The 23,430-nt window shown below is 38.6% G+C and overlaps 1 protein-coding gene across 1 annotated transcript; it reads right to left on the reverse strand.

The window, feature by feature from the left end:
• Nucleotides 1–2,099: 2,099 nt before the first annotated feature.
• Nucleotides 2,100–21,984, reverse strand: FHL5 (four and a half LIM domains 5). Its single transcript, XM_006881203.1, has 5 exons — nucleotides 21,826–21,984; nucleotides 20,453–20,627; nucleotides 17,138–17,307; nucleotides 9,327–9,513; nucleotides 2,100–2,263 (listed from the first exon to the last, which is right to left on the reverse strand). Exons 1-5 carry the CDS (start codon nucleotides 21,982–21,984, stop codon nucleotides 2,100–2,102), a joined length of 855 nt encoding a protein of 284 aa, XP_006881265.1.
• Between the last annotated feature and the right edge of the window lie 1,446 nt (nucleotides 21,985–23,430).

The following is a 23,430-nucleotide window of genomic DNA, read 5'->3' on the forward strand; positions in this document are numbered from 1 at the left end:
TAACTGAGAAAATACTACATGTTGTAAATCCATCCAGACTTTCAATAGGATTTATAAATGCATCATGTACTATTATTTTGTAGACCTTAGGAAAAATTGGCTTGTTTAGTCCTACATTTGCAATTTCAGTTAAGGAAGAGTATTGATAATGTTGTCTACATTTCCCAATACAAATATGAGAGCATATGTAGGCATTGTCTATCCAAAAAAAAAGACACATGCGTAGCCTCACCTTTTAGTATTGTCTTGAGATTTTTAACATCTCCAAAAGGCTTTGCATTTTGAATGAGTTAAAAAATTGTGTTTCCATAACAATTTTAATTGTGCCTCTAGTGGTATTTTAATCATTAAATACAGTTACAACATGTAATTAAATTTCAATCGGAACCTTTAACACTATACAGTCATCTGAGAAGAGACACTTAGAAAAGCATTGTGTCTCTATGGCATTTCTTCCTGGCCACCTGCTAACCCACCTGAGACACTAAAGCCAACGATTGTGACTGAGTTGGAAGCCGTGGTTGTTTTCCATGTGTTCCACAGATTGCGGAAAATACTCTTTAAGAGCAACTAAAAAGGATCATAATTAGTTGTTACCTGGAGGTTTATTTCTATATAAAGATAGACATAATAATTAACGAACTTTTCAGAAAGGCAGTTACTTCTTTTGGGGCCAAGATGTACTAACTCAGTTATGGTATGGATGACTCCTCAAGATTAAAAGGTTACTTCATGGCTGCATAATATCCTGAAGTTCTGGAGAATGGCTCTCCAGATCTGCAGATATGCTGGGGAGGGGGTTTAGCCACAGCCCACCTTACTCTATTATGATGTTTTCCAGGTTCTGAATTCCGAGAGGTGAATTTTTTTTCAGGTCTTATTATTACTAGATTTCTTTAAAGCCTACTTTTGTGTCTGTCCATTAATCATCTATGTAATTTTAGAAGGCAAAATGCACGAGGCTCAGAGCTAATTATGCATTCAAGTATGCCTTGAGATATCTAGATGAAAATCATGTTCCAACATTCATCCCTTCCCTAAAACTCATTTCCACAAGAGATGATTTAATGATCTATTTACTTTAAAAGTTTGCCATTGGGGACAATGATTATCCTGGTTAGCTCCACTTGAAAGAATAGGTTTCCCCTTTATGGAATTTAAAATCGTTTAGAAAAATCATTGTGACCTTTGAAAATATATTTAATACAAAATGTGCTGAAACTCAGGCTTTGCTATCCCTAGGTAGTTAATTGTCATTATGTACTACCAAGTTGGAACTGACTCATAGGGACCCTCCAATGGGTTTTCAGAGGCAGTAAATTGCAATAGAGTGAATTTTTCTCCTATATAGCATATGATGGATTTGAACCACAAGCATTTGGTGGATTTGAAAGACATGCATTTGGGTTGGCTGTGCAGTGTTTACCACTAAGCTACCAGAGCTCCCTATCCCTAGCTAGAGAAAGTCACTTTTATACCTACCCAAGTATACCAGAGCCACCACCATGTCAATTTTCAAGTACTTTTGTTCAAACATGGAGTAGAAAGAAATCAGTTGGAGAAGCAGTATATATGAAGGCAAACTGCCTCCCCCCCCCTTTTCATCTTCAAAGACACTATGTATATAAATAATGATAAAGATAAAACAGAAGTAAAATAAATTTTGTCTAATCAGTTTCTTTACACTAGAGGCCAATATATCATCTTATCTTGACTGCCACAGAGTGCAGACATTAGTCTCATAAATACCTATCAATTAGTTATCTCAGTCTTTCTTTGCTCTGAAATTTGATGGAAAGAGAATTTTTCATAAATATTATCTACAACTTTTAGGTAAAGACTTTTATATCTAATTGCAACAAAGAGGAAATACCTTACGTTTCCAACAACAGAGTGCAGTATTTAACAAGGAAATGTGCCTTTATGATTTCATATGTAATAATTTGTTAAACTGTGCCAAAGCTCTACAACTCTAAACTCTACATTAGTAATTTCAAAAAGCTCAAGTTACAAAAACCCCACATAACTACTTTAACCAATTTCTGAATTTAGTGAGAACAAAGGCAATGTGGGGCCCAGGTAGGGCCATCTGCCTCCATTTAGATGTCAGTATCCAACCCAGAGCCACATTTGCGACAGAAGATGTTCTTATTTTGAGTCAGGAAGCCTTCACCCACCAAGGAGATGGAGCATTTCTCACAGTTGAAGCACTCACAGTGCCACTGACGGTCTTGAAAGCAGATAAACTTAGCACCTCTGAGACCTAGAAAAAAATCAGAGAAAAAGAGTAATCGATTCTTTTAAGGAACAGATTGAGTATTCTGCTAGGCACTCTTCTCTCGCTAAAGACATAACAGTGAATAAGAAAGAGTGTAGGGGCAAGTAAGCAAACAACAGAATTGATCTCTTTGTCTCCACCCTGAGATTATCAGAGGCGAGTTCCTCCCATGCGTCTTAACCTCACTGCCAGTGAAATTCCCTCATTCATCTACAATAGTTAAGACTCTGAATATAAAAACCACGTGGATTTGGAAATGGTGAGATTGTCTAAATATATAAGGAAACAGCATGTAGTATAATAGGAGGGGGGTATAATCTTTGGAGCCTCAGGTATCTATTTTTTTCCTTTCTATCTGTGTAACTTTCAGGTTTCTTAGCTCTTAAGTGAAGGTAAAATGAAATACATGTTCACTCACATTCGGGCTTGGTACTTTATACTCATAACAATTTTCAATTTCTTCTGTCTTTTACTGTTCAATTTTACTCAAGATAAAGCCCCACAATTATAGTTAGCATATATGTAATTGCCACATACTCCATTTGGGATATTGGTGCAAAAAAAAAGGGTAAATAGAAATCTGTTTTTGATAAACTCTCTTTTTGCTTCCACTCTAGAAATAGTACTTGATTTTATTATAGATAATTGATTAATCCATAGAGAACTTTGCATCAAATTCTTTTCTTTAACAAAAAACTTCATAATTTACTTCCCTGTGATGCTATCATCATTAGTTTCCAATAACTGTAAATCAATAGTGTTCCAATTAATTGCCTTGATGTCTGCAGAAATTATCCTCTATATCCACATAAATTATCTCTGCTCATAAAACTAATGATTATACATGCCAGGCATTTTAGTGTGAGTTTTCTTGATTTTATTAGTAAGCTTTGCACAAGTGGCAAATGTACTTAATTCTAGAATTTTGCAGAAAAGAGAAGAATATGATGGAAGGGATTTAAGAAAGCCCTGAGCCAACATGTAAGATGTTTGTGGATTGCTCCAATTTTGGTTATGCTTACTCTGTCAGACCATGAGGGTTATTTGCAGAACGAAAGTCATCCAGGAAACACATCTGTGGCACCTGTTTTATCTGGCTCCAATTCACTCTCAACAATTCAGAAGAACAAGGCCTAACATTTGTTGGGCACTTGACTATGTGCCAGACACTATTCTAAGTACTCTGCACATATTACCTCATTTAACCCTACTTCACCCTTATGGGTTAGATATTATCCTTATTCGATTTTGCTGACCAAAACTGAGAGACAGGAAGTTTCAACATCTTGCTGATAAGGTAAGGTCACTTTGCTGATAAGTGACGGAGCTGGGACTCTTATGCAGGCTCTTTTCCTCACCAAATTCAGCCTTAATTTATCATTCATATAGAACATAACTAGAAATGTTAGCATCTCTTTTAGAAGCCATAACAATTGAATCTCCTTTTCAATCTTTGAGTAGTTAGAGAGGGAAAAAAACCAACCCCACAAAGCCTAGGTTGTTATCATAATTAGCTCTTCATTTTATAAATAAGGGAAAACAGGGACTTCAGTGGCAAATCATATTTCCACAGCATACAGTAGTGAAAGCAAAAGCCTGTAGAAGGATTAAAACTCACTGCTATCAAAACGATTTCAACTCATAGGGGTTCTCCATCAGGTTTCTGAAGCTGTAAATCTTTATGGCAGGAGATGTTCCTCTTTTTCCCTTGTAGTGGCTGGTGGGTTCACACAGCCAACCTTTCAGTCAGGAATGCAACAAAAACCCCAACTACACCACCATGGCTCCTTATAGATAGATTAAGTTAAGATAAAATAATCATTTTAAAGCACCCTGATGTAGAAACTAGGAAGCTCTGGTGGTATAGTCCATAGGGAGTTACACTGCTAACCTAAAAGTGGTTTTTTTACTGGCAGTTCAAATCCATCATCTGCCCATTGAGAGAAAGATGCACTCTCTCTTCCTGTGAGGTTTACAATATCCAAAATCCAACTGGAAGTCAGTTATGAGTCACTTTCCATTCCGCAGCCACGACTTTGATGGGTTGTGAACTCAGCATGAGTTCAAATATAATGATGTATATTTGAACCATAGCACAGGACTAGGGTTGTTTTGTTCCATTATTCATGGAGTAGCCATGATTCCAGGCAACAAACAACAACATATAGATTGCTTCATAAGATGGCACATTGTTTGCCTGGCTGCCCATCTTTTAAAATATAAATATATATGACAGTGTCAGAATTCCTTATGGTACATTAGCTCAAATAGCTCAGTTTTAAAGAAGCATTACTGAAAGGCTGTTCTCTGTCTCACTCTCTGTCAAATTAGATCAATAAACTGTAAAATGAGTAAGAAGCATCTGAAATATTCCAGCCTAGTATCTCAATCACAGAACAAAAAGAATATTATGGACATTTTTTAGTTCTTCCCTCTCCCCACCTATTAATCTATACTAAAGATTGCATTTAGGTTCTTTAGGGTCAAATATTTTGTTCCTGATTGTCTTATGTTTTAATGCTAATCAATGTAATTTTGCTGACTGAACCAAAATAAAAAGCTAAGGTCAAAGAATTATCTGAAATAATATTAAAAACAAAACAAAAACGACCCAAACACATAGGCACATGAATTTGCAATGAGTCAAATTTAAATGAATCAAATTTGAACTCTCAGAGGCCCTTATCGAGCAGTATGAGCCATTTGGTCCTTTAGAGCTTTCAATCCCCATTTTAAGATGGTCAATTTTCTCATTTCCTCTCTGACGCCCCCCTTTTTTCATGGCCTAATTTGGGAAATGCATTGTGGAACACATTTGCTGAATAGAAAGAGCTGTGATTGCAGGTCCTACTAAGAGGATTTGGGAGCCCACATATTGTTAGATTTGTGGAAGCACCACTGGTAATGAAAATCAGTGGTGATGAGGGCTTGCTCTCTTGGCTGCAAGAGCCACCAGGTGTAGAAGGCAGGGGAGGAGAGGAGTGAAGACAGGTCTGCAGCTGGGGACAGCATGAGACTGATAATCAAGTCCTAGCTGCAACAAAGACAGGCAATAGCTGAACAGGGGAGCGGGTGGGGGGGAGGGAAGGTGTGAGGAATGGTGGAGAAGGCATGGCCCACACAATCCACAATCAGACAGTGCCTCAGTTCTCTTATTGTGGGGTTCCTGCAGGGAATGTGGAGGCACCTGCTCACCCAGGGATGACTTTTTATTTCAGTGTGGCTGCAAAGATGGAGACTAGTTATTTCCAAGTATGTTAAAATGGAACACATTTGCTGGCCAGATGTAGCCTGTGACCAGTCACTGATTCTGAAAAATATGATCCTCCTCTACGTGCAACAAGGACCCTACTGTGTTTGCCCACGTAACTCTTGTCCCCTCCCTTTGCAGCTTGGAGAAAGCCTGTCATATTACCCTGAACTTTTTTTACTCTTTTGTAAGATACATAAGGATTCCGTTTGCATTTTTTGATGCGTTTGAAGGTAGAAGAAGAACAAAGTGATAAAATAATCTTAATTCTGTTACATAAACTAAACTCATAAACTATTATCTAAAATACTAGGAGCAGGTGCAGCTCGAGTGCTTTTCGGAGGCAGGAATGATGAGGTTTCACTTCATATACTTTGGGCATATTTCTAGGAGGGGCTATTCCTTAGAGAAGACCATGATGCTGGGAACAGTAGAGAGTGGGTGAAGGAGAGGAAGACTTCCAACCAGGTGGATTGACATGGTTACTGCTGCAATGGGCACTTGTGTGTCAAGAAAAGTGAGGACGGTGCACGATAAACAGGGTTTAGATCTTTTGTTCATAGGATCACTGAGTTGTATTCGACAGCATCTAACAACAACAAAATACTAGGAATGGGGCTCGCAGTAGAGTTCTGTCACAATATAAAGTGACTATAAATTGCCTTATAAATGCTAAGGTTACAATATATAGTTCTTAGGGTCTCTATGAATCAGAGTCAACTCGATGGGACCTACCAACACCATAGATGCTTCAAAGAATAGCTGGTGTATTTGTCAGCTGTTACGCTAGCTTTAGTAACTTTAAGATTAGCATTTTAGAACAGTCTCTTGGGAAAACATAATGCTTTTTTTAAACATTGAAAACCTACTTAACATGGATCGATTTAGCATGTGTTATTTTCCAATCATTTCACATGTATTTTGTTTCTTTAGTAGAATGTTATCTTGTTTTCTTTCAGCTATTCGTAATTAAAATGCATTGGAAGTGAATAAAAAGAAAAGAGAATAATACATTTGTTAGAAGCATCTTAAAAAGAGGCTTAATTAATTCCTGACCTATGCTACTCTAATAATTAATTACAGCTTCAGACATTTTATGCAGGACTTACATTTAATTAAAGCCTTTTCTATTTTAAGGTTACTTGGTCTTTGCTCAGAATTAAACAGGATCCTGATTTATGATTGTTTCTTCCTCCCACTCAAATTCTTAAAAGTTCTACTTCACGTCAGGCTTCTTCGTTAGAGTCTCCTCTGGCCCTTAGAGCAGACCCGGTTCTCTGGCTTCTTTGAGTTAGTACTGTGTTTAGAATCAGTCGTGGTAAGAATCGCACTGCCAGCAAAAAGGTACATTCTTTAAATCCACAAGCTGCTCCATGGGAGAAAGATGAACAATCCTTTCCCTTGTGGTTAATCACTTCTGAAAACCCCCTGGGAGGTCAGCTATGAGTTGGCTCCGATTCGACAGCACCAAGAAATCAAACAGCCATGAGGTTTAGTACTTGCTTTTTGCAAGTATTGCAAGTACATGCTGCAGGTTGTGGTCAGGTTGGCCTGGACTCACAGCAGCCCCATGGACAGCAGAACCGAGTGCGGCTCAGTCCTCAGCTCTCTTTACAATCAGAGATATGCTTGCTTCTTGTCGCCGTGGTGCAGTAAGAGTGCATTTCAACAATGCTTGGGGCTCACCTCACCTCTTAGCTCTGTATCAGACAATATACTGTTATGGTCAGTAGAGTTCCTATTGACTAATTTTGATGAGCAGATTGTCAAGACTTTATTTCTAGTCTGGCTTTGCCTAGATGTTCTACTGAAATATGTCCAGAAGGGGTGACTCAGGCGGCATTTAAAATGTTGCTGGTAGAAACATACACATGCCTCCTAGAATGAAAAAACTGACAGACAAGTGGTGGCTACAAAATATAACTGCTGGAGTTACACTCTGAACTTTCCTTGATGAAATGTTTCCTTGATCTGTGTAATATTTTATTTATACTTGAGTCCACATGTGTTTGTCATAGAGGAAAACAAATAAAAGATGGTCCATTCTTTTTCTTGCATTTCCTAAATTAACTCTGTGCCATTTTGTGTGGTCTTAACTATCTCATGTTTTTTTTTCTATAATTATATTTTATTAATTTTCATAAACATTTACAGAGATTTTGGGCTTCCACTCATTCATTGTTGCACTATTCTCTCTACCCTCCTCCCAGTTTGTTCTTGTCCAAATGCCACAGTGCTTGTCAAAGCCAGTTCTGATTAATCTTCTTTGTCAGTGTGTCCTTTGCCATTCCCTATCACTCCTCCCTGAGAGAGACTTCACCCTGAGTCATAAGGAAAAGGGGATGGCATATTCTCTTAGCTACTTCCTGCTGAAAAGGGACACTGTGGGTTTCAGGGTGAAGATCTTCTCTCACTACTCTAAAGGGCCCCTTTGGCAGTAGGAAACACATAGACTATTATGGAGATTGATTTTGGAATTTAGATGCACTCTTATTGATTGTGCTTGGCCGTACATGTTCATATCCTTGAAGATGTATCATGGGGGTGTTGCAACCTAGAAGACACAAATTTGACTAACAAGTTATAAGTACATGAGTCCAAAAATTATGGAAAAGTAAAAGAAAAGATTCTTTCATTGTTTTACAAACCCTCCCCCAGGTCCCCTCCACCATGTAGCCCTCGCTCTAGTCTCCTGTGATGACAGAAATACCCAGTTATATCTCTCTTTTAAACGGTTCTCTCCCTCCTCTGTTTCAGTGCAGTATACATTATTGAACCCATCTTACTCAGTCTCTCCCCAACCCCAAGGACAGTCCCATTCTACAACAGTGGCATCATGTAATATTTGTCCTTTTGTGACTGGGATATTTCACTCAGCATAATGTTCTCCAGAGTCAACCATTTTGAATAATATTGCATGAGTTCCTTGTTTTTAAATGCAGCATAGTATTCCATTGTGCGAATATACCACAGCTTCTCTAGCCATTCGTTTGTTGATGGGCACTTAGGTTGTTTCCAACTCCTTGCTATTGTGAACAAAGCTGCAATAAACATGGGTGTGCATATATCTGCTTGGATGTCAGCTATGGTCTCTTCAGGGTATATTCCCAGTAGTGGAATTGCTGGGTCAAATGGTATCTCTATTTGCAACTTTTTGAGAAAGCGCCATACTGCTTTCCACAGGGGTTGCACCATTTTACACTCCCACCAACAGTGAATCAGGGTTCCAGTTTCTCCACAACCTCGCCAGCATTTGTTGCTTGCTGTTCTGTTAAATTTTGCTATTTTGACTGGGGTGAAATGATATCTCATAGTTGTTTTAATTTGCATCTCTCTTAGGGCTAGGGATTTTGAGCATTTCTTCATGTGTTTGTTAGCCATCTGAATGTCGTCTTCGGTGAAGTGCCCGTTCATATCTATCTCATGTTTTTGTTGTTGCTGTTGTTGTTAGTTGCCACCAAGTTAGCCTCTAACTCATGCCAACTTCATCTATAACAGAAAAAAACCTGTTTATGATTCACACAGGGTTTTCACCAGCAAATTTTCATCAATCATTGGGCCTTTCCCCCTAGTTTGTCTTAAGTCTAGAAGTGCCAAAGAAACTTGTTCAATATCACAGTAACATACAAATCTCCACGGATATGTGGGTGAGATGCTTATATGATGACATGCATGAAATGTATTGAGAATCAAACTTAGGTCACCTGCCCAAGTTTGTAAATGCAGGAGTTCTACCAATGAACCACTGATGTCTCTACCGTTTTGTGGTTGGACTGTATTAAATGAGGACAAACTCACCGGTAATTGGTTTGCTGCAGGCTGTGCACTTTCTGGCATACAGATGATTGTAGCAGTCCAAGCAGAATGGATCATCATCTCTGGACATAAAATCTTCTTTGCAGAGCTCTTTCCGACAGCCATTACACAGAAAGCACTCTTGATGCCATGGCTGGTTATGAAACATGATGCCCCCTGAAGTTATCACCTGCCAGAGGAGTACACACACAAACACACACAAAAGGTGATGACTGGGAGTCACTGTAATTCCTGATTCTCTTCTGTGTCCACAGGAATGGCTTTTGGCTACTTTATCCCCTGGAGGAGAGCACACTCTTCCTTTAAAAAGACTGTGGTCCTTTTAAATCAATGCGAGAAGTAAAGAAGCTAAAGGGTTAACACTGGGGAGAAATGAACATTTTCTAATTTTCCATAGAACATTTCCAATAGAAAAGTCCAGTGTACTGGACTTTAGGGGATTAAAAGTAGTTTTAAAATATTGGCTCCCTTGCCAATCTTTTTCTGATTTTCTTATCGGTCTTGAACTGTCTGCCATTAAACCAATAATACTTTTTATACTAGATTCTTATTTCTATGTCTTTTAAAGATGCTGGAAGACAAAAATCTACTTTCCCCCTAAAGCCCTATATCAGATCCAAGAATTGATAAGCATCGTTGTTTGTAACATAATCACTAAAAAACATGTGGCTTAAGTGCTGTGGTTCTTTTGTTTGTTTGTTTTGTGTCTTTTATCCCCACCATTGTTGGGAATCAACATTATCTTGCCCCTGTTACAGATGAGCAACTTCCTATGTGACTCAGCAGAGCTAGCATTCACATCTCTACAGTCTGACACCACAGCTTGCTTCATCTTTAGTACAATCATGAGCCAGGATTACCTTGTACTGATTCAGTAGCTAACACCTTCTTTCTAGATCAATGAATAAACAGCCAAATGGGCAGAATCTTTAGAAGGTAATTCCAATATTGTTGTTCTTAAGCGCCATCAAGTCAACTAAGACTTTTGATTTTGTTTTTAGGTGCCCTTGGGTCAAGTACGACATAGTGACCCGATGAACATTAGATCTGAACTCTATCCTATCCTGTCCCATCCTCACAATCTTTTATAGTGATTCTATAAACATTGGATCTATAAACATTGTCCTATCCTACGTCATCCTTATGATCTCTACTATGCTTGAGCTCACTGCTAGACACTATGTCTTTCGACCTTGTTGATGGTCGTCCTCTGTACCCAGCACAAACGAGCGCCTTGGGCCACTGCATGATTGTTGGCTTTACTACTCTTAAGTACTATAGGCATGGTATGCGTTGAAGCTAAAATATGGCACTCGAGGGTTTTTTCAGAGACACTATTATCCCTTTATATGTATTTTTTCTAACCCAGTTTAATTTGTAGATTATAGCTTTAAAAGGCAGAAGCATCTGCTTTTATATCGGTCAGCTGGATATATACTAGAAAACTCTGCTTGTATAACCATTTTACAGTTATATTGTTTCAAATCTATGGCTATTGAGCTCCTAGAAATTGCTATGAAGTTTGGAAGCTGTTCTTCTAAATATATTATGATTCCAGAAGCAATGACTCATCTGAAATAGTTCCTATGACCTTTATCTTGAAATTAATTAGATGTTGGAATTATAGGACTCATCCTAAATCATTTCATGATTGACAAGTTAGAAAAAAGATTAGTTTTCTAAGATCTGGGCTTTTGAAAGAATTATTCTAACAAATACCTTCAAAATTAATCTTATAACAAATATCTTCAAAATTAAAGATATTTGATAGGAAATTTACATTTTTCTCAAATGAAAAAAATCTACTGCTTTGAATACAGAAATGAAAAACATAAAGGTGTATGTGAATAAAGCAATTTAAAATGCCCCCCATTGACATCAAATGCTTTCTGGCAGTCACATAGAATTCAAGATTGCTTTGATTTATTTGGGCAAATGATTAGCAGGCATTACTTTAAAGATTTGAAACTGGTAAAAATGTAGTCACAGCAAAATAAAACTTGATATATACACCAAAGACTGTTTGATTTGAGAGAAGAATCTCTGGAACATTGCAAATAGCATTTTATTATGTTTCTTTTGAAGAAGTAGGATGACTGAAATGAAATCTAGTTTCTAAACTTAATTATTGCCATTGACTGGTCCCAGGATTTAGCATAAGTTTCTTTTCTGGCAAAGTGATGGCAAAATAATTTTTCTTTTAGAAGATGAGAGACAGATAATTGCAGAATATATTTTATTCTGTTTAGATCCTGAGGAGTTTGCTTTCAAAGCACTTTGAGGTCACTTGCAATTTGGTAGAAGAATACATTTTGTTTCACAAAATAAAATCTATAAAAAAGTTCTACATTTTGCTTTTGCTTATTTTGTTTTATTTTATATTTAGACTTTGGTTGGAATAAAAAAAAATGTTTTTCTTTAGCTTGGGTCATCTTGATTCCAAACGTCTCTATCTAGTTCCTCAAAGGACTTGTGAGTTTAAAACAAAGCAAAACAATATCTGACATGTCATGGTCTGTCTACTACCCAATATAAACATTTTATAAATTCTTCAGGGCTTTACATCATATCCTATATATTGCACAGGCTCCTATAATCTGGGAAATGCCAACATTTGGCTCCAGACAATTCTCAGCCCTGAGGTACAAGAGAAGTTTCAAAAGAAACTTTATACTGTGTGATAAATACTTTTAAGATGATTTCTATAAGTCTCTTTAAGTATTTTTGCATAAGAACTGTAGTCAGTTAACTTAGTTGTCACTCAAAGAGTGAGAAACTTCTCTGATTTATTTACAGCTTCTCTTTATTATTTTCATTTTTTATTTTATAGTGGTTTGCTTACAAAGTTCAAATACATTGTGTTTCACACTATCCTTCATTCACGTTGTGTTTCATACAGTCATTCTGATTCATTATGTTTCAGAAAATTAATCAACACTGACCTATGCCTACCATTGCACTCTCTTTCCAGAATCTTTCCCATTTCCTTTACCACCACCCTCTCAACCCACTAAATTGATTACTTCTTTAAAATGTGCACTATTGATTAATGAATTCTTTGGAGCTTCATATGCCATCGGAGCATAGACCTCAGATGCTAGAAAAACCATTTTCCAAGTCTCTGGTTTTGATCTGTGGGACTCTGGTGTCATAATATGGCTGCTAATCAAAAAACTGAGAGTCTCAGGCAGTTAACATCCACATATTTCTAAAGGAGGAAGATGAGTTGTTTTTGTTGTTAGGTGCTATCGAGCCAAATATGACTCACAGCAACCCTATGAACTACAGAATTGAATCTTGTCCTATCCCATGCCATCCTCGTCATCTTGGACACACATAGCCCGTTGCTGCTGTCTCTGTCTAAATCTATCTTGTGGGTCTTCCTCTCTTTCGGTGGTCCTCCACTTTTATAAGCATGGTGTCCCTTTCCAAGGCATGTGGAGAACCAGATGCTCCATAGAAGAAAGAGAGGCAACATCCTCCCATGCAATGAAATTGCCTCTGAAAACCTACTGGAGGGTCAGCTATAAGGGTGGTTCTGACCTAACAGTATGTAACAACAATAGCAATGTGCACAAAGTATGGGAGATGAAGCTTCACCATGTTTGCCTCCAAGAAGCACTCTGGCTGCACCCTGAAGATGGGTAATTTCCTCCTGTAGTGATTTAAAGCCTCAGAGACCTTAAGTATTGTGAAGGGTTGCTATAAGTCTGAACTGGCCCCAAAGCAGAGAGCACATGTGCATTTGAATGTTTCTGGTACAACAATGAAAGTTTCTGGATATAATAATATTGTATTGTGAACAACTATATACTGCAATTTAATAATTATAAGTTATGCATCAGAGAGTTGGACAATGACCAGGGAGGATAGAAGGAGAATTGATGCCTTTGAGCTGTGGTGCTGGAGAAGAGTATTGAGAATACCATGGACTGCTAGGAAAACAAACAGATTTGTCCTGCAAAGGGTTAAACTGGGTGGCTCCTTGGAGGCAAAGATTCTGAGACTCCGTCTAACATACTTTGGACATGTTGTGAGGAGGGACTGGTCCCTGGAGAGGGATATCATGCTTGGGAGGGTGGAGGGACAGCGCAGGAGAGGAAGGCCCTCTATGAGGTGGATTGATTCAGTGACTGGGATAATTGGGATGGGAGTGTCAGAGACAGTGCGATTGGCACAGGACAGAGCAGAGTTTAGGGCTGTTGTACATAGGGTCGCTATGAGTAGCAAGTGACTCGACGGCACATAACAAGAAAACAACAACACAACAAGTTAAAAAACAGATTGATGTCTCCTTAGATGCAGTACACTAATGAGTTATATATATTTACATATGTGTGTGTCTATCTAGTCACACTTATATGCTTTTGCTTTGTGTATGCCTGTGTAGGAAGCAGTGGTAAGATAACCAGCTCAGATTAGAGTACAAAATTGGCCTCGGAGATCTGCCAATAAAGCGCATAGATAATAATTGTTTAGAAACGACAACACCAATTCAATGTAATTGCTTGATTCAGCTTGCTCACCACAATTTGTGATATAATTTTTAATTTATGGGGTCTAATGGATAAGGCTCTCAACACCCTTGGCACCAGCTGTCAGGACATCAGGAGACATATTACACTGCGAAAGCTTGCAGTCAGGCTCTCCAAATTATCTAGGAGCAATGATGTCAGTTTGAGGACTAAGGTGTATCTGATTCAGGGCATAGTCTTTCCAATCACTTGTTATGCATCTGAGAGCTGGACAATGAATAAGGATGACAGAAGAAGAATTGATGCCTTTGAGCTGTAATGTTGGAGAAGAGTACTGAACATCCCATGGTCTGCCAAAAGAACAAAAAAATATGTTTTGGAGAAAGTGCAGCCTTTTTACGTTGGAGGTAAAGATGACAAAGCTTTGCCTCACATACTTCAGCTATGTTGCTAGGAGAAGCTATTCCTTGGAGAAGGACATCATACTTGGAAAGGGAGAGGGTCAGAAAAGGAGAGGAAGACTCTCAACTAGGTGGATTAACAAAGTAACTGTCACAATGGGCTCTTCTGTGTCATTGAGTCTGAGGATGGCACAGAGTAGGGCAGGATTCAGATCTGTTATTCAAAGGGTTGCTGTGGGTCTTACTTAACTCAACGGCACCAAACAACAACAATGAGTAAGAATTAGAATTTCTCGGAAACTTCAATATATTGGCTATTTAAAAGGCTGCATCAAAGTGACAGAAATGAACAAGTTTTCCCACATTAACATTTAGAATATAAAAATGCATTAAAAATGACTTTTTCTGGGAGTGCTGGTGGCCTAGTGGCAAGAAGCTGCACTGCAAAGCCCAAAGATGCACCATTCAAATCCAACAGATGTTCCACTGGAGAAGGAGGGCAATCTCCTTCTGTACCGGTCAGATCCAATTTGATAGTACACAACAAGAAAAAACAAAAAACTTTTTCACCTGTTAAATAATATGTTTTGAATGATCATCCTAGTCCATTTCTATGTATGGTAGCTTGGGACTGAAAGTGAAAGAGGTCACTCTTTGTAATCCGCCTGGGACTGAGTATGAAACCAGAACCTTGGATCCTTGGCTCATGAGACACTCTGCTCTACGATCAAGCTACACCTCCAGGCCCCAGTCTTTGTAATCTGCACAATGAGATTATTTCTTGTAAACTTTTGTTTAAAGGCAATTTCAGGTATTTCTTTTCTAGTGGATTGTTCAGTTACTGAAAGAACCTGAGAAGCAATTAAAGACTGGACCCTCTCACAGGGACACCTAACTGGTTCCTCATCCAGCCCTGTTGGCAGACCAGTCTTTAGAAATCTATGTTGGGTAGGAGGCTCATAGAGTGGTGTTTGAGAACTTTAAAAAAAATAATAGCTTCATTTAAAAGAAATATATGAAATTTGTCTACATTTTTCTTCTCCTCCCCCCATTCCTACTAAGTTGACTGTAACTCATGGTCATGAAGACATTTGCATCTACATTATTGGACTACAACAGGAGGTGATAAACATCCATTTCAGAGGCTTCCGTTTGTCACTCCGTAGCCCAGATTTAAAGATCTCTGAGGCAGGTGCATTTTTGCAAGAGCCCCACATTCTATTTGCTTATCACGAGAGAAGCTTCTGTCAAGGTTACAGGATGGGCTTCATTTTGTTTCTTTTTAAAACTTCACTTTAATAACCTGCTTTACTTCTGATGATTATTAACTTTGAAAGAAGTAGTTCATAGTTATTGTTTTCAGTTATCTTTACCTAGGGACTGAGAAATGGTATAGTATTAACTAGATAAAAGGAAAGAACTCTTTTTTCAGGAGGCTGAAATAGCAAAGATCGCAGTAAGGCATTCTCTAGAAAAAAAGATCTTGTTTATGAATATTAAGAGCCTGCTTTAGCCAATTGTAAGACCTTTACTCAAGGGGATGGCTAGTTAGTTATAACTGTGAAAGCACTCTACACCAGAGGACTTGGTATTAGAAAAAGAAACTGTCTTAAATCTAAATCAAAGATCCATGGTTTATTCAACTTATCTAAACTCATTCTTTACCTTCCTAATGATAAACAAAATGGTTACCCATGGTGGACAGTGTTTTGTGGAGCTCCCCAATTAAAACAAGTTTGGAAGCAGAAGTGGCATCCACTTCTGTAAATAGCTTGCCTCCAGAAACCCTATGAACCTGGAGAAGGATGAAAGTCACACAAGTGTTGAGGACTTTCGTTCATAGGGTTGCTATGAGTTGCCTGCGACTACACAGCACTTAACAACAACAACAACAACAACCGAAACAAACTCAAAGCAACCCCTGTCATTAAGTGGATTCCTACTCAAAGATTTCCTTCGCTGTGTATCTTTATTGTGGTAATCTGTCCATCTTTCCCTGCAGAGCAACTGATGGATTCGAAACACTAAGCTTTTGCTTAGTTACCTGACATGGTATGCACTATGTCAACAGGGTCCTTTCCTAAGGATATAGCCTGTAGTTTAGAAGATTGACTTCCTATGACTTTTAATCACACATGTGAACTCTTCCTACAAGAGCAAGAAAGAGCATATATGGTTTGTCAGCAAATATTTACCAAAGTGGCCCCAGAAGAAGGCTTGTTTAACACAACTCAGAAACAATATGCACAATTTATTAAATAAGCATCAAGAAATCTTTGTCAGTTAATCAGGTAATTTTATAAAATTTCTACTTACTGTTGTCTAGTGAGCATAGGTAATCCCTCGCCTCTGTGACTGCAGTTCACATCCTTTCTTCCCTCTTCCCCTCCGCTCCCCTCTCTCTCAGAATGTTGCAGCACTTTGTGAATCCTTCCTGGGTGTTGCCCTATCCAGACTCTTTTATTCTTTCAATAAATCTCTTTCCTTTCAGTTTATCAGAAACTCCAGTTTGCTCTTTGGCACATTAATTATCTCCCTAGAAATACTTTGTATTCATAGATATTTGTGCTTTTTCCTAGAATAAAATAATTCTTACTTATGAGTATAGAATATGGAATACCAAATGGACTAGAAATAGAATATTAATCAGAATACAACCAGAATAAAAATGGAATATCAAATCCCAAATATAAAATTTTGAACATTAAACTCATGCTCAAGGTGGAACTTTACAATGGAGAGAAAGAAATAGTTGGGCTCAACATGAGGTAGAGGTTTTCGACACATATTTCAAAGCTGACATAAATATGCAAAGACAAATATAAGGCAGTAATATCAATCCATGTAGAGTATGCTTGTATAGCAAAAAAATATGGTCTAGAAGTTTCCACATGCTTTATCATCTTTAGATAATCACCTTCTTACAAAAGTTGCAATACTGAGCAAACTCTTTCTCAAAACACGGCACACAGTAATTGCCATTCTCTTTGGAAATTAAAGGCTTAGTTCCTATTGGCTGTCGACAACTCTCACACACAAAGCAAGTTTCATGCCAGTAGTTTCCCTTAAATTCCATTTTGCGAGAACCTGCATGGAAAAAAAAAAGAACCTGTTAGGACAAGTCAAGCATAATTGTACTACTTTTACACTATGATATGCCCAATTAATTTAAAAATCCATTTTCAAATTAAGGTGTTAAGTTGTGCTTGTGAGAAAATAGTGTGTTATCATTCAAAACAAATGTTAACAGAGTTTATCAGCCCTGATAATGGTGAATTACTATTATTTTGACAACTCTTTCAAGCCTGTATACGTATCATTTGAAGGCAGTTTCAGTAGAGACTCTGGGTTCACTCAGTTTTGATAAATTGAGCTATAATAATAATTACAGAGAAACTAGGAAGGCACCAACTCCTGAGATCTATGTTACACAATTATAGTTTAATAGAATATCTTCAAATCCATAATAAGAGAATAAGAGAGAAAGAATCATGGTCTTATGCTGCTGTCTGTTGAGATCAAGAAGAAAATAAAAATACAGAGAATTAGTATTTACCTAAAATGAATAATCTACATAGGTCTTTGTCTCACTTAAGAAAATAAATAACGGTGATTAATCCCAAGCCAGTTGGTGTCAAGCTACAAAATGAGAGTTGATCCCATCTCTCTATAGTGATAGCTTTTCTGTGACACCATTGTTTATGCCTAGGACAAGGTATTTAAAATATGTTTGGTGTATACATTTAGGGAGCTCTGGTGGCCCAGTGGTAAGGATAACTCCTTACCATCCCAAAGGCACACAGTTGAAATTCATCAGATGCTCCATGGGAGAAAGATGGACAATCTCCTCCCTTGTGATTAACTACCTCTTCAAACCTGCTGGAGGGTCAGCTATGGATTGGTTCTGACTCAAAGATAACACAACAACATATACATTTTGACTGTGGATAGATGATTTGATTCAGTAATGGGGTAATGGGGGTAGGGATATTGGAGAAATTGGCTTAAGAGAGGGCAGGATTCAGAGCTATTGTGCATTTAGGTCACTATGAGTCGCAGGTAACTCAACAGCACATGATGCCAACATGTGCATTTTATCTGTATTTGAACTACATATTTTCTACTGTTGATATATACATTTTATAATAGTTCTTATTTAGGGAACTGCACTGATATCGTTAGCCTGGGCTTGATTCGCTAACATAAATGGAGCACTTCTCTACTACTGAGAATCCTCCAGGGGCTCCTTGGGAGAAAGATGGGCCATCACCTGCTGGGTGATTGACAGCCTTGGGAATCCGCTGGAGGGTCACCTAGCTGGTACTGGTGCTGATTCGACAGCAGTAAGTAAGTGCAAAAGTGACTCTGATTCAAAATGTTTTGGTAAATCAGATTTCATAGAGATAGAATGGTCATAAAACACTTTTTTATATTTCTAAATTACACAAGGATGCTTTAGGCAGAATATTAAATGATCCAGGAAGTATTAAAAGAAGATTGAAGGAATATACTGAGTCATTGTTTCGAAAGGAATTGGCAGATACAGAAGAATTTAATGAAATAACATTTGAGCAAGAGCCTATGGTGATGAAGGAAGAAATTCAAGCTGCTTTGAAGGAAATAGCAAAAAATGGGGCCCCAGGAATAGATGGTATACCAATTGACAGATGCTGCCCTGGATGTGCTCACCAAGTTGTGCGAAGAAATCTGGAGAACAACTGCTTGGCCAACTGACTGGAAGAGATCTATATTTGTTCCCATTTTAAAGAAGGGTGACCTAACAGAGTGTGGAAACTACAGAACAATATTATTGATTTTACATGCAAGCAAGATTCTATTGAAGATTATCCAAAAACGAGTGGAACAGCACATCAGCAGAGAACTAACAGAAGTCCAGGCTGGGTTTCGAAGGGGTCTTGGTACTAGGGATATTGTAGCTGATGTTAGATGGATCTTAGCTGAAAGCAGGGAATACCAGAAGAATGTCTATCTGTGTTTCATTGATTATGCAAAAGCATTTCACTGTGTGGATCATAACAAACTGTGGCTGACTCTGAGAAGAATGGGAATCCCAGAACATTTAATCGTGCTAATGGGAAACCTATACTTGGACCAAGAGGCAGTCATCATATCAGAGCAGGGTAACATTGCCTGGTTCAAAACTGGGAAGGGTGTGTATGCCAGGGATGTGTCCCGTCTCCATACCTTTTCAACCTGTATGCAAAGCAGATTATCCGGGAGGCTGGGATCTATGAGGAGAAGTGTGGCATCAGGATTCCACATTGGTGGAAGATGTATTAACAATCTGCGTTATGCAGATGGTACAACCCTGCTTGCTGAAACTGAGGAGGACCTCATGCACTTGCTGCAGAGTGTCAAGGACTACAGCCTTCAGTATGGACTGAGGCTCAATGTCAAGACGACAAAGATTCTCACCACTGGACCAATTGGTAGCATCAGGATGGATGGCAAAGAGATTGAGATTGTTCACTGCTTCTGTTTGCTCGGCTCCACAGTCAACACTCTTGGCACAAGCAGCCAGGAAATAAAAAAAGTATTGTGATGGGAAAGACTGTGGTTAGGGACCTCTCTAAAGTACTCAAGAGCAACGGTGTCTCTCTGGAGACTAAGGTGTGCCTGATACAGGCCATGGTCTTTGCAATCACTTGTTACGCATCAGAGAGTTAGACAATGACTAGAGAGGATAGAAGGAGAATTGATACCTTTGAGCTTTGGTGCTCGAGAAGAGTATAGAATGTACCACGGACTGCCAAGAAAACAAACAGATTCATCCTGGAGAGGGTTAAGCCCAGCTACTCCTCAGAGGCAAGGATTCTGGGGCTTCATCAGATATACTTTGGACATGTTGTAAGGAGGGACAGGTCCTTGGAGAGGGACATTATGCTTGGGAGGGTGGAGGGACAGCACCAGAGGGGAAGACCCTCCATGATGTGGATTGATTCAGTGACTGAGGTAATCAGGATGGGTGTGTCAGAGGCAATGTGCTTGGCATAGGATAGAGCAGGGTTTAGGCCTGTTGTACATAGGTCGCTATGAATCGCAAACAACTCGACGGCACATAACAACAACCACAACACACTAAATGAGTTCACAAGGCAGAAACAAAAATGTTTTTACGAAACCAAGGTTTTGTTAGCTGCTACACTTGTCATGCTCTTGGTCTTTAGACCCATTGCTGTTTGGGTCGGGCGTGGAGAGCCCTGGGTCTTACCAGGCATGATGGTCTTCTTGCAGTGGAAGCACTTGGAGGAACACTCATTCGAATAGCACTCTGTGCACAGCAGGCGCTCGTCCTTGGCAACAAAAGGTTTTTCCACCAAAGAGTGATTGCATTTGGCACAGTTGAAGCATCCTCCATGCCAGTGCCTGCCTTTGTAACTAAGATCCTTTGAGACAGTAAATAAAAGTTAATTAAATGTGCTTGTGACAAAATAGGCGGCTTTTAAAGACAAAACGGACCACTCCTGGGACTTAGTGCCAGTAGATTGCTCTGGTAGCTTGCAGGGACATTGTTATTGAAGCTGTTTCCCATGGAGAGAAGACTCTCTCGGGTAATTAAAAGAGTCTGGGGTATTCTATTAAATTAAGAGTGTCTAGGGTGTTCGATTAAAACAAGCTTGGAAGCAGGAGTGGCATCCACTTCCAAAAAACCTTGGCTCTGGAAACTTTATGAACTTGGAGAAATGATGAAAGTTATACAAGTGTTCAGGGCTTTCATTCATGGGTCACTTTGAGTCATCTATGACACAATGGCACTTACCAATAACAACTACAACAAGGTGTTCTAGGTTGGACATTACAGGTCACTGGAAAAGAACTACTTCTTCAAATTTCTTCTATAAACTAATGCAGAGATTGTTCATTAAATTATTTTTATGTCTTGGTTTCAATATACTCTTAATGTTTGAGTCTATTAGACAGACAAAATCCAGAAGCTGCTTAATCAGAGCAAAGTCAAATGGAAATAAAAACAGAGTAATGGAAGGGAAAACTGTATAAGAACAAGCATTGTAGGAGAAACCTGGTGTGAATGGAGATGTGGTTGCTTTTGAAATCCGAAAACATGTACTCTGAACATTGGTACTCCTAATTACTTAGGTACATTTATGTTCTCATATTATTCTGTTATTGTTGCTACATTCTGTTGAGTATGATTCATAGTGACCCTAAGATCAACAGATATGAACTCTGTCCTATCCTGTGCTGTCCTCACAATTTCTGACACATCTGAGGCCATTGTTTCGGTCCTGTGTCAACCCACCTGGTGAGGGTCTTTCTCTCTTTCGCTGTCCCTCCACCTTCCCAAGTATGATGTCCCTCTTATTACTAAATATTTTAGTTGTTATTTGAAAAATAACTAAAGCTTCTTAAATAAACTAATATAATCATTGTAAGGATTAAAGCATATGTCACTGTGTTAAGCATGTTGTTAGAGCTTGATTGATGAGTAACTTTTAAGATCCTCTATTCAAGAGCACAACAATAGGAAGAATGTTAATTGTCAACATGAAAGGAAAAGAGGCATTTCAAAGCTTTTATCTCTTGCTCACATATAATAATTTCTTGAACTGTGCTGAGACCTACCTTAGAGTTTGATTCAATTGGTTCTTTGCACTCCTCACAGCAGTTAGAGAAGATGTGATCATAACATGAAACACAGTATAGATTGTCATCTTTTAAGACATACTTCTTTCCAAGCAGTGATGTTGTACAGTTTTGGCAACTAATTTGAGCAGCTGTCATTTTGGTTCAGTCCTGTGAATTAGAATTTATGTAAATAAAAATATGTTGCCTATTAAGGAAATTATAAAGCTTCAGGTTGCATGAATTTTTTTTTTTTTTAGAAAAGAGCCTCCAATTTAGGAAGACATGCTGTAGTGATGGTAACATTTGGAGTCATTTAGGACAGGTTACTCCTCCATGGTGATAATTCCCGTGTTTTCTGTTAATAAAATGGATGGAGCAAGCATGTGAACATATCTTGCATTCATCACGTATTAATATGGAAGTCAGTGACTATTAGATGCACATTGAAATAGGGAAACTTCACATCAAAGATGTAAATAAGAACTGTTGATAGACCATTCATGAACTGTCATCACTTACCATCTTGCTGGAATGTTCCAGAGGTGGCGTTCCATCAAAATAACAACACTTCTTTTCACTCTAACTTACATAGAAATCAGTCACCAAATGCATTGCCATTTTCTAGTTCATTATTTTAGGTTAATGAAGGTCCTGGAGCATACATATTTTGAATATTTATGCTGTTAACCTGAAGCTTGTTGTTTCCGACCTATCTAGTGATGGTAGAACAAAGGGCTGGTGACTTGTCACCGTAAAATTGATAGCCAAGAAAACACAATGGAGCAATTCTGCTCTGTGATGTGTGGAGTCACTATGAGTTAGAATGGACCCTACTCTTTTTGTTAACACTTCTATATTTGTTTTATTTTCATTTGTGAATTTCTTTTCTGCCAACAAAGAAAAATACAGTTATGAGCATAAAGTCACAAAGTCACAGTGGCTCCACTAGAGCGTGGTGTTTGTCACTCGCTACAGTAATTCGTGGTGTCACAACCTCCTCCCTGCCTTGCAGCTCCTCAGTGTAGCTCTTCCCTTTTCCATTGGTCAAGGTGAAAACCCTCTTCTTTGCCCAAAAGTGGGGTTTTTTTACCCCTACCCAGGGTGCCTGAAGAGGCTGTGGGGTAAAGGATACTGATGAGCTATCAAACTGGGTGACACTCATGGCCTTAGGTTTATCCAGGGGCCCCTCTACCTGATAGCGTCTAGGTATGTAGTCTGCACCCTCACACCCAACAAGTTCTGGAACTTCATACATATCTTAAGAGTTAAAATTATTTAAAAAATGATTGTTGAAAGTAACAATAAAAGCACCTTATGTTGACTCTTCCAGACTGACAACAGTGTCAGTGTAGAGACTAAGGTGCGCCTGATTCAGGACATAGTCTTCACAATTGCTTGCTCTGCATTAGAGAGCTGGGAAAGGACTAAAGATAACCAAAGAATCAATGCCTTTGAGTTGTGGTGCTGGAGAAAGGTATTGAACAGTAGACTGCTGAAAGAACAAACAGGCTTGTCTTGGAGAGGGTGAAAGCAGGTTGCTCTCTGAAGGCAGGATTTTGAAGTCCTGTCTTACATGCTTTAGGCATGATGCCAGGAATGATC

This window comes from Elephantulus edwardii, unplaced genomic scaffold, assembly GCF_000299155.1.
Source record: "Elephantulus edwardii isolate Elephantulus edwardi_28Jun2011 unplaced genomic scaffold, EleEdw1.0 scaffold00013, whole genome shotgun sequence".
Lineage (NCBI taxonomy): Eukaryota > Metazoa > Chordata > Mammalia > Macroscelidea > Macroscelididae > Elephantulus > Elephantulus edwardii.